Below are 15,274 nucleotides of genomic sequence, written 5' to 3' on the forward strand. Positions count from 1 at the left end.
GGAGGCTGTGTGTCCCAAGACCCCAGAGACAACCGTACGAGTTTAGTGACCTGACTATATATGCAGCAACACCAGATTGCCAGATCTTGGAATACACCTTATCCTTTTTATCTTCAAGAATAACCATTCTTGGTCAGGGATTTTTTTTTCTTTTTTAATGTGAATCTCTTCAGATAAAAATCCATTTTCTTAATATGTGTGTTCAAATGAGTATGCATGTGGCTTAGATTACTTAGAGGGGTAAAAATTTTTATTTCCAGATTAGAAATTGTGTATTAATTTATTATAGGAAGTTTGTTTTTGATAATAAATCAATAATTTTGTGTTTAATAAAGTTCCCTGTTTGGTTCACTGTCATTTTAGTCTGAGAAACTCTCAGGTGCCAGGGTTTGAGATGTCTTGGATCGTGTTTTCGGGATTCTTGAGGGGGAGGGGGAGCAGCACCAAGTCATGGTCCACATAGGCACTAAAGACATAGGTAGGAAAAGGGATGGGGATTTAAGGCAGAAATTTAGGGAGCTAGGATAAAGGCTGAGAGCTAGAACAAATAGAGTTGCTATGTCTAGTTTGTTACCTGTGCCATGCGCTAATGAGGTGGGGAATGGGGAGACAGAGGAGTTGAACGCGTAGCTACAGAGATGGTGCAGGAGGGAGGGTTTTGGGTAGCTGGATAAATTTGGGCTCATTCTGTGGTTGGTAGGACCTCTATAAACAGGATAGACTACACCTGAACCAGAGGGGTACCAATATCCTGGGGAGGAGTTTACTAATGCTCTTTGGGAGGGCTGAAACCAATTCAGCGGCGGGATGGGAACCTAACTTGTGGTTCCAGTATCCAGGAGGTTGAGAGTAGTGAGGTCAGAAATAAGGTTCCAAGGTTGGAAGAGTGGTTTGAAGTATGTTTACTTCAACACCAGGATCATCCAGAATGAGGTGGGTGAACTTGCAGCATGTGTTGGTGCCTGGGACTTTATGTTGTGGCCATTTCAGAGACATGGATAGAGCAGGGACAGGACTGGTTGTTGCAGGTTCCAGGATTTAGATGTTTCAGTAAGAACAGAGAAGAAGCTAAAAGAGGGAGAGGTGTGGCATTGTTAGTCAAGAACAGTGTTACAGTGGCACAAAGGACATTTGAGGACTTGTCTACTGAGGTCAAATGGGCTGAGGTTAGAAACAGGAAAGGAAAAGTCACCTTGTTGGGGGTTTTCTATAGGCCTCCAAATAGTTCCAGAGAAAGGGATAGCAAAGGTGATGCTCGATAGGAGTGAGAGTATTAGGGTTGTTGTTGTGGGGGCTTTAACTTTCCAAATATTCACTGGAAATACTATAGTTTGAGTGCTTTAGATGGGTCAGTCTTCGTCCAGTGCAGAACCTTTGGCTTTGATGTTTATGTTGTCATTGCCTACAGGAATAGTGCCAGAGGATAGCAAATGTTGTTCCCTTGTTCAAAAAGGGGAGAAGAGACAACCCTGGTAATTATAGACCGGTGAGCCTTACTTCGGTTGTGGGTAAAGTGTAGGAAAAGGTTACAAGAGATAGGATTAATAATCATCTATGTAGAAACAAATTGATTAGGGATAGTCAACATAGTTTAATGAAGGTTAGGTCATGCCTCACAAATCTTATTGAGTTTTGAGAAGGTGACCAGACAGGTGGATGAGGGTAAAGTGGTTGATGTGGTGTCTATGGATTTCAGTAAGGTGTTTGATAGGTAAGGATCAGAAATTGGTTAGCTGAAAGAAGACAGAGAGTGATGATTGATGGGAAATGTTCATCTTGGAGTTCAGTTACTAATGGTGTACTGCAAGGATCTGTTTTGGGGCCACTGTTGTTGTCATCTTTATAAATGACATAGATGAGGGCTTAGAAGGATGGGTTTGTAAATTTGTGGATGGCACTAAGTTTGGTGAAGTTGTGGATAGTGCCAAAGGATTTTGCAGGTTACAGAAGAACATAGATAAGCTGCAGAGTTGGGTTAAGAGGAGGCATATGGAGTTTAATGTGGAAAAGTGTGAGGTGATTCACTTTGGAAGGAGCAATAAGAATAAAGAGTGCTGGGCTAATGATAAGATTCTTAGTAGTGTAGGTGAGGAGAGTGATCTCGGTGTCCATGTACATAGATCCTTGCATGTTTCCATCCAGGTCGGTGGGGTTAAGAAGGCATATGGTGTTATAGCTTTTATTAGTAGAGGAATTGAGTTTCGGAGCCATGAGGTCATGTTTAAGCTGTACAAAACTCTGGTCTGGCCGCACTTGGAGTAATGTGTACAGTTCTGGAAGGAAGGAAGTGGAAGGAAGGAAGTGGAAACTTTGGAAAGGGTTCAGAGGAGATTTACCAGGATGTGGACTGGTATGGAGGGAAGGTCTTATGAGGAAAGGCTGAGGGTCATGAGGCAGTTTTCGTTGGAGAGACAAAGGTTGAGAGGTGACTTAATTGAGACATATCAGATAAGCAGAGGTTTAGATAGGGTGGACAGTGAGAGCCTTTTTCCTTGGATGGTGATGGCTAGCATGAAGTGACATAGCTTTAAATTGAGGGGTGATAGATATAGGATAGATGTCAGAGGTAGTTTCTTCACTCAAAGTCATAGGGGTATAGAACGCCCTGCCTGCAACAGTAGTAGACTCGCCAACTTTACGAGCATTTAAATGGTCATTGGGTGAACATATGGATGAAAATGGCATTGTGTCTGATGGATGGGCTTCAGACTGGTTCCATAGGTCATCACAACATCGAGGGCTGAAGGGCATATACTGCTCTGTAATGTTCTGTATTCTATGGTCTGCTCAATCTGCTCAATGAATCATTTTCATTTTAAGTTCTTTCTCTATGTAGAGAAAGCATATGATGGCCCATATCAAGATTTGGGTAAACATTTTAAATTTATATTGTAACTCTTGGTCCTAACACTTGTCACATTTCCTTCACCAGTGCCCATATTACCAACCAACTCTTGTAGATGAGACACAAGGCAATTTTACTCCCAAGAAACAGTGAAACATGGACTAACTTAGATTCACTATATTAAAATAACTTTTGTTGCATGTGCTATTTCACCAAGTGCAAGGATGTCAAATCCTATCCAGCATATAAGTTGAGCTTTACGCACCATCTTTGCGATATATTAAATATTAGCATTGTCTCACAGATTATAAAACAAGACTTTTCAGCTAAAGTGAAATGTATATTTGTATGTACTTATGTCTACCCCTAGAAATGATTTGATTATGTGATTTACTTTCTCTCGCAGATTCTCTTGGAATTTTCTGACTTTCAGATACAAGAGTTTGCAGGGTGCATCGGTGATCGTTTAACAATTTATGATGGTTCAAGTGTTGAAGACAACGTTCTAGAAGGACCAGCTTGTGGTGCAGAGAATCCAGCTGTGATATCATCACAAAATGAGTTATTTATTACATTTATCACCACCCGGACATATCAATCAACTGGTTTTGCTGCCACATATAGAATCAGTAATATTCTTAAAATGAACAATGTTCTTGAGTTCTCAAATATAACTGCATTTTTTTTATTTATATGCATTTTAACTTATTTTATTCTCGTTTTGAAATTTAGTTACGTGTGGACATATGAAGAAGGACAGAAGAGGAATAATTGAAAGTAAATCTCATCCTATCAAGGAAGTACACTGCTTTTGGGCTGTCCTGATAAAAAGGCGTTACAAGGTTTGATAGTAGTACATTTAAAAAATTGATAGTAAAATTCTGTGTCCACTTCCTAATCATTAACGGGTAGTAGAAAACACAGCACAGTCGTGCCCATTAGTGGCAGACAGAGATCATTATCAATTTTGAGCAATATCCTCATTTATATGTCCCTGGCCATGAACAGAATTAACAATTAATTAACAATTCAATTACCACCAATGAGTATTGGGGAAGTGGTTTAGGAAGAACTTAGAAACCTGCACTTACACTCCCAGTACATAATGTCATCTTTATTCCTGATAGCTGCTGACCTGCTTTCACTTGATTTCCTTAGTCAAACCTGGGTAAAAATGCTGATGGATTCCTACTGGCATATAAAGACTTTGATTGTAATACATTCTTCAAACCTTATTTATTTGAAGTAGATATCCTAGAACCTTGTACGTTACGGTCCTAGACAACAGGAAAGGAATGAATTTGTTGTGAGCACTAAACCTGTTGGGTTTTAATTTCACGACTGGTATGGATTTTGCATGATGTGTATGGTTAAAAGAACCCCAGGAACCTAGAGGTTTTTTGATAAAAAAAGCCCTTGAACCTGACTCCAGGAAATAGTCAAAGGTGGATTTCATTTTGTTGAAAAATAATGAAGCTTTTACATTGCTCAGAATGTGAATAATGTTTTGGAAACAGATCACAATATTGTTAAGTTTACAGCAATTAAGGGACCAATACCAGGAATAAATATGATAGTACTCAGTAAAAGGAGAGCTAATTTAAGCAAGATGAAGAATTCTGGCCCAGGTAAAGTGGAATCAAGAATTGTTAGGTAAACAATACAATGAAATTGTAAACTATAAAAGAAGAAATTGTTTGGATACGTGCTAGGCATATCACCACAATGTTACTGCTCCTTGGATAAGTAAAGTTGGAAAAATGGAAATGAAGCACGAGGAGGCAAACGATAATTTTAAAGTTCATTATGTGGTCGATAAACAAGTTGAGTGAAAAGAGCATAATAAGGTAAGAAAGAAAATAAAAGGGATGGTGATAGAAGGGGAATAATGAGCCAGCAACAAAAAGGGGAATCCACGAGTCTTTTATAAAGCTCAAAAGCAGTGAATGGAATAGTGGGTAAGGATGAGCTGTTAAAAGGTTGATTGTCAGCTAAGTTGAAAAACCACCATATAGAAGAAATACTGTCGAGGTTGAAGAGGATGAACTATTTAGAGGCTCTGGATTTAAATTTCTAATCATCATTTCCAGTGACATGAAGAATTGGAAATATTAGTTTGCTGTTCAAAAATTATGAGATATAAATCTAGCAGCAACAGACCAGTGATTCTAGTACAGTGATGGGAAATTATTTTGGAAATTTGGGAAATATTTCTGGAAGTCCAGTTCTTTGCATGGGAGTAAGGTGGCAGAGTGTAATTCAGCCATAAGGGAAACCCAAACTTATCAAGCTCATTTGAATTCAACGTTGAGTTCAAACAACTACTATTTTGGCTGCTTCAAAGAACTTATCAGAGTATGGTAGTTTCAAATGTATGGAGTTTTGAGGGGTGAATAAGGTCCTTTTAACCATCATGGTCTGAAAGTTTCTAAAGCCTTTGTATTTGTCAATGAAAATTTCAAAACATGGTCTTAATTGAGCAATTTCATAATTGTTTGTTGATACTTCTCTAAGGCTCTTTATGAATGGTTGACTGACTTGCAAAAGTTTTGATTAGATTAGATTCCCTACAGTATTGAAACAGGCCCTTCGGCCCAACAAGTCCACACCGACCCTCCGAAGAGTAACCCATCCAGACCAATTTCCCTCTGACTAATTAAAATCATTTCAGCAGGGATTAAGTTCACAATTTATTTGAAAGCCTAGAAGACTATTAAGGGTTTAGCTACCTTTGATGTGGTACAAGTAAGAATGTTTGATTGATCACTTGAGATTTAAAATGTTTGAATGGCTTTAGAATTCAAGTTTCTATTTTAATATACTAAATGCTGTATTACAGCATGGGTTCAATTCCCATCACTGATTTGAGATTACTATGAAAGACTCTTCTTCTCAACCTCTTGCCTGAGGTCTGGTGGCCCTCAGGTTAAATCATCAACAGTCACTTCTCTCTAAAGAGAGAAGCCCTTATGGTCTGGTAAAACTATAATGGCACAACAACAACGAATGTTGTATTAGATTTTTTAGAACTGTACTTTTTTAATATGCATTCAGGGATGTAGGCATCCCTGGCTAACACAACATTCATTATCCATCTCTTATAACTCTTGAGAAAGTGGTAATGAATTGCATACTTGAACCATTGTAGTCCAGGAAGGTAGATAGACAGAGTGTTGTTAGGAAATTAATTCCAGGATTATGAAAAAGCAACAATGAAATAACAGCAATATAATTCCAATTTAGAATAATGACATAGAGTCATAGAGATGTACAGCATGAAAACAAACCCTTCGATCCAACTCGTCCATGCCGACCAGATATCCCAACCCAATCTAGTCCCACCTGCCAACACCCAGCCCATATCTCTCCAAATCCTTCATATTCATATACCCATCTAGATGCCTTTTAAATGTTGCAATTGTACTAGCCTCCACCACTTCCTATGGCAGCTCATTCCAAAACCATACCATTCTCTGTGTGAAAAAGTTGCCCCTTAGGTCTCTCACCCTAAACCTATGCCCTCTAGTTCCCGAATCTCCCACCCCAAGGAAAATACTTTGACTATTTAACCTATCCATGTTGACGCATAAGCTAGGAATCTATAAGATCCAACTATGGATTTTTTAACTATGAGCACTATTTTAACTCCAAAATGGTATCCTCCATATGCTTGCTTATCATCCCAAGCTTAAAAGTTTTCCAGCTCTTACCTTACTTCAACACAAACTACTTCAATATCTGAGGTGTCGCAAATGGTGTCAAACATTGTGCATTCATCAGCAAACATTCCCATTCTGAACAAATGATGGAGAGAAGGCCATTGGTGAAGGAGCTGAGGATATTTGGGCCTCCAAAGGGACTCTGCAGTGATATCGTGGAGCTGAGATGACTGACTCCAACAACCACAACCAGCTTCCTTTGTGCTAGTTATGATTCCAACTAGGGAGAGATTTCCTGATTTCTGTTAATTCTAATTTTACTAGGGCTCTTTGATAACATACACAGTCAAATGCTACCTAGCTGTCATTTCGTCTCTGTAATTCAGCTCTGTTGGATATGTTTGAACCAAGAAGCTGATTGAGTGAACCTGGCAGAACTCACACTGAGCAAGTTATTCCTGAACAAATGCCGCTTGTGACCAGGTTGATTTGTCTTGCTTTCTTGCATAAGACTGGATTTGTACTGCAGTCAAATCATCTGAATCGCTCCTCCCCACTCATTATCTTACTATTAAAGATATCACCACTTCGAGACAAGTTAGACCCACTGATCAGCAAATCCTCACTGCATGTTCCCCTGCAGACTGTCCAGGAAGGTTGTAGTCCTGCCTCGCAGGGATAGCAATGGGAGCCCTCTCATCTGACCAAGGCAACCTGGATGGAGGTAGCAATGCATGCCAATAGCCATGAGCCCCACAGAATAACCTCAGTGCAGGAGAGGGATGAATGATCTGTGCACTGCAAATTTGATAATTTTCCACACAGTTGGGTAGATTTCAGTATTTTAGCTTTACTGGATCACCTTGGCAAGGAGCAGATGTTATGGCCTAAGCCCGACCCCTCAAAACATTTTTAAGCATGTAGCCCAGAGCGTAACTTTGCTATTTATTTCAGGTAAGTGTACAGTGGATATTCCTGAAGTGAATTAAATGGTCCGACTGCCAAGTTTTAAACAAACAGAACTTATTTACAAAATTACAGAATTATACACAATGAACCGAAAATAGAATACTCGATTAACTTAGCCTATCCAAACCTGACAGGCTATCCCGACTTAATGATGTTTTTCCAAAATACTTGCATCAGTCCCAATAAACAGACCCCTTAGCACAAGAATAAAAACGACACAAAAGGCTTCCAGTTTATGAGGTTAGAAGGGCAGAGGAGGGAGAGAGATTCCAGTTTCAACTGCGACCCTGACTCAACTAACCCCCAAACTAAATTGACCTGCGCAGCTAGAGAGCTGGCTACACCCCGTTGATTATACCAGTTTTTTTAAAAAAAGACTTGAAAGCTTTCTGCCTGAACCATTATCTGTTAGGTATAAACAAAAAGGGCCCCAATAATCTATTGAAACCTAATCTTGTTGGAGCCTGGCCAATTACCCCCCTCTAAAAAAAACTCAAGAGCACAGTAACTTTGAGAAAGGACAAGCTTTGTGATAGGTGCAGCTGGATTTGGAAGCAGATGACTTCAGTGAGGTAAAGTAGACAGAATCTTACATTCTAAAGTAGAAATTCAGCACTGGTGCCAGAATTGTTTATTACTTTTGCTCATGGGTGGAACAGCTTTTCGCATATGATTACACAATGGCCAGCTAATTAAATGTGCATGTGCAAGTAGCAAACTTTGAGGCAGGGTGCTCAGGACGTTATTTCATTGTTATCTCAAAGATTTGAGGATGCAGGGCGGCATATTTAAGGGCCATCTGAATAAGCCTGCAAAGTATGAACATCACTCTGGGATTTGTACTGCAGGCAAATCATCTGACTCTCTCCTCCCCACTCATTATCTTGCTATTAAAGATATCACCACTTTGAGACAGGTTAGAGCCATTGATCAGCAAAGCCTCACTGCATGTTCTCGTGCAGACTGTCCGGGAAGGTTGTAGTCTGCCTCGCATCTGGATGGAGGTAGCAATGCATGCCAATAGCCATGAGCCCCACAGAATAACCTCAGTGCAGGAGAGGAATGAATGATCTGTGCACTGCAAATCTGATTGATGCTTAATTATCTTCAGAAGCTTGCGCTCATAAGGGCAGTAAGCAATGTTGATGTGTACATGCAAAGCAATGTCACAAAGGAACAAGAATTGCAGATCTTGGCAGCAGATTGGAAGTTCACTAAATTTGAGATCTACTTTGTGGTTTGTGAGGCATACTGACTGCAGTTGTATTTGTGGAACATTCCCTAAGGTGGGCACAGGAGGACATTTGTTATTTGCATGCATGCTCATTTATTACTAATGGACCCTTTGAGCTGACATCCAATCCTTCTGTTCGATTCTGACTGGCATGAGCGAGAGAAGGCTGGAGAAGAGGTCTCCATCAAGAGTAGGGGGCAAATTTTTCCTTTTGAATTATCCACTGTACCTGAATGTTAATTTGCAAGGACTTATGATTTAGGATTTTTTTTGGACATCAACATTTCACAGTCTCTCATTAAGAAATATTCTGTACCACCACTCCCCTACCAAAGTGGACAACCTCACACTTATAAACATTACATTCCATCTGCCATATTTGTATCCACGTAGTCACCTTGTGCAAATTCCACTGAAGTCTGTTGCATCATTCGCACAATGTACAGTATCACGTAGTTCTGTGTCATCCACAAATTTGTAAATATTACTTTTGTTGTTGACATATAAAGTGTCAGTATTATTTGGGGTCCATCATTTATCTTTATAGCATATTCTCTAGACCAAGGCTGAGAACATGAGAGTAATTGATTTATTTTTATTCTCTGTTTTTTTCCCATTAGCTAATTCTCAATCAATTCCATTATATTACTCCAAGCCAGTTGTAGTAATTATAATGAGGTCAGCCAGCTGGAGCTCACAGAGTATGGGTTCCCTGATTGGGCCTGTAAATCTGGTCCAATCAGGGAGCCATGACTGACAGATATAAACAGTAGTGTCTGCACCTCTTCCACGGTTACGTTAGAGCCCGGGTGTCCTTGGAGAAGGAGCACGCGGTGTCCACCAACACCCTGGAGTTGTTCAGGGAGAGGTGGGCGCCGCAGGGAGTGGAGTGCATCATTTCTCCCTCCAACTCTATTTTGATTTAGTCCCTCCCCTCCCCTTCACTGTTTTGATCACACAGCACTGCCCTTTGATGTGAAGGGCAGTGTTTGTCACTGACCACCCGGGTGTTTTCCTATCTTCCTGGTGGTGGAATTTGAATAAAGATTCGTGCACTTTGTGTCTTCACTGTGTCTCACACGTATACACACACACTATGGGTGCTGGGGATAAAAAAGAATAAATAAATAAATAAATAAATAAACAGGAGTGTCACTGTTTTGATCACACAGCACTGCCCCTTGATGTGAAGGGCAGTGTTTGTTCCACCCGGGTGTTTTCCTACCTTCCTGGTGAAAAAAAAAGAATAAAATAAACAGTAGTGTCAGTGGTTCTGTTCAAGATAAGAAACAACAAACAGTAGTGTCAGTGGTTCTGTTCACTCTGAGAGCTGGCTATGAGGAAGCTAGATCAGAGTCAAGGATTCTCCATGTGTAAATAAAGGGTGTTTTGGTGAAGTGGAACCAGCCTCTGTAGAGTTATTTCAGTGATGATGACGAGACAAAAGCATGCTCCTGAAGAAATTTACTCACAACAGTCATCTTTGAGTTGGGGTGGTTAGCATTTCTGGTCATAAGAATCATAGAGTAATACAGCATGGAAACAGGCCCTTTGGCCCAAACTAGTCCATGCTGGTAACATGCTGTTATTTGAGAAGTTGGGCTTGTTTGAACTTGCTGTCAAAGAGTGGGCCCAATATGTGGAAAAAATGTGTTAGTTTTTACAAGCAAATTTTTTGGGGGCAGATGAAAAACTGAGTAATTCTCCTGACAGCTTGTCGACCCACAGATGTTTTTGGTAATTAGAAGCCTTACTTTCTCTCAGGCACCAGATACAAAAACCTTTCTGGATTTCAAACAGGCATTACAACTGGTTTATCTTTGAAAAATGCTGCAAGTGGAGCATGAGTTGTGGGGCATTTTCAATGCAAGTATACAAACCTCGACTGAGCATGGACTACACCACTTAAGTGAAGGCAGTTGTAATTCCTGAACAGAGGGAGTCTAGTGGTGTAGCCCACAGCAAAACTCCAAAACTATGCCAAGCCTCAGCCAAAAGTTTAACATTTAACGTTTAACTAGACCTAAATTCAGTAAGAGAATTAATAGATTATTATCTAGGAGAGTGCACACCTGGAAAGTCCACCTATATCTGGTTTGAAACAGTTAAATAGTTTGAAACATTCAAATCAGAACCAACAAAGTAAACATCTGGTTAAATACTCACCTGGTTCTAATGGAGGTTGATACCAGCACAGCCATTTCAGTGATCACAAAACCAGTCTTTAACAAAATTCACTCTGGTTCCCAATCCTTAAGTTTGTGCAAGACTCAACTAGACTGAGAATATATGCCGGGGAACCTTTACAGATTAAGCGTGCAACATGGTCCTGGTCTCTTCTGAGAAGTAGCTGGTTCAGTTACCACTGATTGTAGTAAAAGACTCAGGCCCAAGCTTGGTGGGGCAAAATTGGTTGAGAAAGATTCTAGATTGGCTCAACATTTTTCGATTAGAAAATGGTTACCTAAGTGAAGTCCTAATTAAGTACCTGGAAGTTTTTCAGGAAGGTCGAGGGCCAAGGTCACCTTGTATGATGAATAGGAAACAATTCCAAGATTCTGCAAGGCCCGCCCAGTGCTATTTGCCTTCTAGGCAGAAATCAGATGGCTAGAAAACAAAGGACTTAACGAACCAATCCAGTTTGTGGAATGGGCAACACCAATCATACCGATTCTGAAGTCCGACAGGTCGGTTTGCCTTAGTGGGGATTTTAAGCAAACAATAAACCACTTTTTGCAGCTGGATAAATACGTGATCCCTCACATAGAGAACTTATAGGCATAGCTGGCAGGTGGCTGTCCTTCACAAAACTGGATATGAGCCATGTGTACTTGAAATTATGATTAGATGAGGATTCCCAGAAGTATGGTACAATTAATACCCATAAGGATTTATACCAATATACGCCATTTAAGGTATCATCAACCAGTGCAATTTTTCAGCAGATGATGGCGAACACTTTACGAAGACTAACCCAGATCGCCATTTATCTAGATGACATGGAAGGCCAATAAGGAGCACTTAGTGAACTTGGACATAGTCCTTAGACATATCTCCAAGGTGGGTGTACACTTTAGAAGGGGAAAATATGTGTTCCAGGTTCTACAAGTGACCTACTTGGGCTACAGAGTTGACAAGACTGGGTTACAACCATTGGAAGATAAAGTGAGAGAGATCAATGTACCCTGTCCCACATCTTTACTAGAGCTTAGATCTTTCCCTTGGACTGGTGGAAATTCCAGAAAATTCAAACATCCTGTTACCTTTGCATCAACTCGTAAAAAAGGGTCAGCCTCAAATGGTCATGTGGCCAAATCTTAGCTTGCCAGGAAGTGAAGAAACAGCTAACATCTTCTAAGGTGTTGGCACACTATGACCCCAAGCGAGATCTGGTATTGACGTGCAATGCCTCCCTGTATGGCATCAGGGTAATATTCGCTCACAGTTAGTGCAATGGAGAGGAACACCCAATAGCTTATGCATCCAGGACTTTGGCTAATGCAGAGTGTAAATGCATCCAAATAGAGAAGGAAGGTGTGGTGGTCATGTTTGAAGTCAGCAAGTTCCACCAATACCTTTACGGATGTCTTTGGTATAATAACAAACCCCAATGAGACTTATGTAAAGAGAACAAGGCAGTGTCACCCATAGCTTTAGGCTGAATTCAGCGGTGGGTTCTAATACTAACTGCGTATAATTATGAGTTAGAACATTAGTTAAGTAACAAATATGGATGCATTGAGCCACCTCCCGCTGGCAGATACACCATTAGGTGGTAGAAACACTGAAAGAGTCCATGATGATTTTAAACTTAAGAGACACACTTCCAGTCACAGCTGACAATATCAGATTTTGGATGCAGAATGATTCAGTCCTGGTAAAACTGAAACATCAGGTGGTGGGGGGGAATGCCAGTGCCAGACATGAGGTCAAGATGAATGCTGTATAAAGTTTGGGTAGGTACAACGGTCCTGAACAAACACATAGGCCATTTGAAAACTGAAAACCCACAAACAGTGCAGGAGAAAAATATGCCCAGCTCCTCAACTGTTCTAGAACCTGTGGGATCTCCCTCTTCATTAAGTATTGAAGATACCTCAGAATCTGAGATGGACATGGCACATCCACCACCTCGACATCTTTGCTACCTGAAGAGGAGAATGAATTTCTTCTGATCTGCTCAGATTGCATGAGACATACTACTATGCATTACATACTACTCATATCAAAGGTAAAGTTGAAGGAACATGTCCCAATGCTTAAATAAAAGAACCAGCCTATATCTTCGGATTCAGGAGGAATACACTGATTGTAACAAGATCAGCCAGGTGGACCTCATAGAATATGAATTCCCTGGGGATGTTAATCTGGTACACTCAGTGAACTCTGGATGACAGATCTCAACAAGAATGTCAATGGTTCTGTTTACTCTGAGAGCAGGCTTTAGGGAGCTGGATTGGTGTGAAGGACTCCCTATGTCTTAATAAAGGGTAAGTTAGTAACACAATATTGGCCTCTACAGAGTTATTTCGTCTATGTGCTCTAATTATGTTTAGTAACTTATATGGAACCATTTCAAAAACCTGAAATTTCAAATATAACCACATCCAGTCGTTCCATTTATGTATTCTGTTATGCTCAAAAAACTTTCTAATTTGTCAAACATGATTTCCCTTTCATAAATCCAATCAGATCATTCTTTTTGAAGTGTCTAGTACACTTTCCTTACTATGGGTGTCAGGCTAGTAGATCTGTAGTTCCTGATTTGTGCTATCCTACCTTTCTTAAATTTTAACATTTGCAACCTACCACTCTGTAGCCACAATTCCAGAATATAAAGGATTAGATTAGATTACAGATTAGATTACATTACAGTGTGGAAACAGGCCCTTCGGCCCAACAAGTCCACACCGACCCGCCGAAGCGAAACCCACCCATACATTTACCCCTTACCTAACACTACGGGCAATTTAGCATGGCCAATTCACCTGACCCTGCACATCTTTTGGACTGTGGGAGGAAACCGGAGCACCCGGAGGAAACCCACGCAGACACGGGGAGAACGTGCAAACTCCACACAGTCAGTCGCCTGAGGCGGGAAATGAACCCGGGTCTCAGGCGCTGTGAGGCAGCAGTGCTAACCACTGTGCCACCGTGCCGCCCACGGAGTATAAACAATGATCACCAATGCATCCACTATCTCTATATCTAGCTTTTCAACACTGAAATGTAGATAATTTGGTGCCAGGGATCCATCAGCTTTCATTTCCATTCAGTTCTCCTTTGCTACTTTTTAAAAGAATATTAATGTCTTTCCATTCCCAATGAAATTAGCAAGTTTCTTTGTGGGGATCTTACTATGTCCTACTCACATGTAACCAGAATTCCTTGTTAGATTCCAACTGCCCCAGAATGGGTACCAAATCCCAGAAATCCAAAATTCTCCCTCTTACACTATTTCTCTGACCATGAGTTTATTTGCTCTGCCTTATTGTATGGAATCTTATCGGGGTCTGAATGACTAAGGCTATTATGAGATTCGTGGCAGAATCAGATGAGAAGAAGGCAATACCTATCTCGAATTTAGGAGCATCTTGCTCCATCTCTTTTGTTGATGCCGAATAGCAAACCAAATTTTTCTCCATTATATTATATATTGTTAAATACCTCGTTGATGCCACAACTTGCTTCATTAATATTCTGCTTCCTATTTTGCCCCAGTCTGACCAAACAAGCTGGTTGCTGGCTGTGAGAAGCCTCCATGTTGCTCAGATCTAAACAGGTACCAGCCATATGTACCCCTCATCAACAGATATTGGCATCAATATTGCCAATCTCCCACACTATCAAGGCACCATTCTAATCCACTTGCAAACCACTTAGACATCACAGACCTCTATTGCAAGGCACACCATTAACTAGCTTTAAAAGACTACAGCAAGTTCAATTTATGAACAGGGATAGGCACCCAACTCACAGATCAAACCAGGCTACACCTCAGGACTACTAGCTTACTCTTTTTGCACATGCTCAGCTCCTAATTACATGCGTACAGCATCCTTGTCATGCCTTGCCTTGTTATGACACACTATGGCCTTTTAACACAATGTCACTTCAGCAGAGCTGAAGGGTATCAGTATTGCCATACTGATTTGCTGTTTTACAGAAACATAAGGACAGGTTGCTTGTCAGTTGTCATTTGTTGGGGAGGCTGTACACTGAGACATCAGTCTAATATGTGCAGAATGTACCAGCTGACTACAGGCAAAAATGCTGCACAGTTAGTGAATCAATGGCTATGCCAGAAGTAGATGGGGACTAGCCCTCAGTCCAGTTAAAGAAGAAACGGCAGTTGGTCAGTGGGTTCTGGTACCATCAGTCACGAACACATTCCAGACACAGTCCAAGAGCTTGGCCACATCTACATGGGGCATTCATGGTCAAGGATTGTTCTAAGTACAACCCAGGGTGTGGGCAATGCTCACTCCTGTAGGCCTGCAGACCAGCTGTCAGGACAATTGAGCATCAATTGAATATTTACAAATACAGTGCAAGGTTGGCCAGAGG

The 15,274-nt window shown here is 40.7% G+C and overlaps 1 protein-coding gene across 1 annotated transcript in view; it reads left to right on the forward strand.

Moving 5' to 3' along the window:
* Positions 1–3,703, forward strand: part of LOC148147005 (low choriolytic enzyme-like) — a 263,028-nt gene extending 259,325 nt beyond the window's left edge. Inside the window, exons 10-11 of the mRNA XM_087996181.1 lie at positions 3,252–3,474; positions 3,578–3,703. Coding sequence (XP_087852307.1) covers positions 3,252–3,271 — 20 coding nt within the window. The 3' untranslated portion in view covers positions 3,272–3,474; positions 3,578–3,703. The remainder of the gene's footprint in view (positions 1–3,251; positions 3,475–3,577) is intronic.
* Positions 3,704–15,274: the final 11,571 nt, after the last annotated feature.

Source organism: Chiloscyllium plagiosum, unplaced genomic scaffold (genome assembly GCF_037043375.1).
Source record: "Chiloscyllium plagiosum isolate Xiang-an unplaced genomic scaffold, Cpla_swu_hap1 HiC_scaffold_18, whole genome shotgun sequence".
NCBI classification, from domain to species: domain Eukaryota; kingdom Metazoa; phylum Chordata; class Chondrichthyes; order Orectolobiformes; family Hemiscylliidae; genus Chiloscyllium; species Chiloscyllium plagiosum.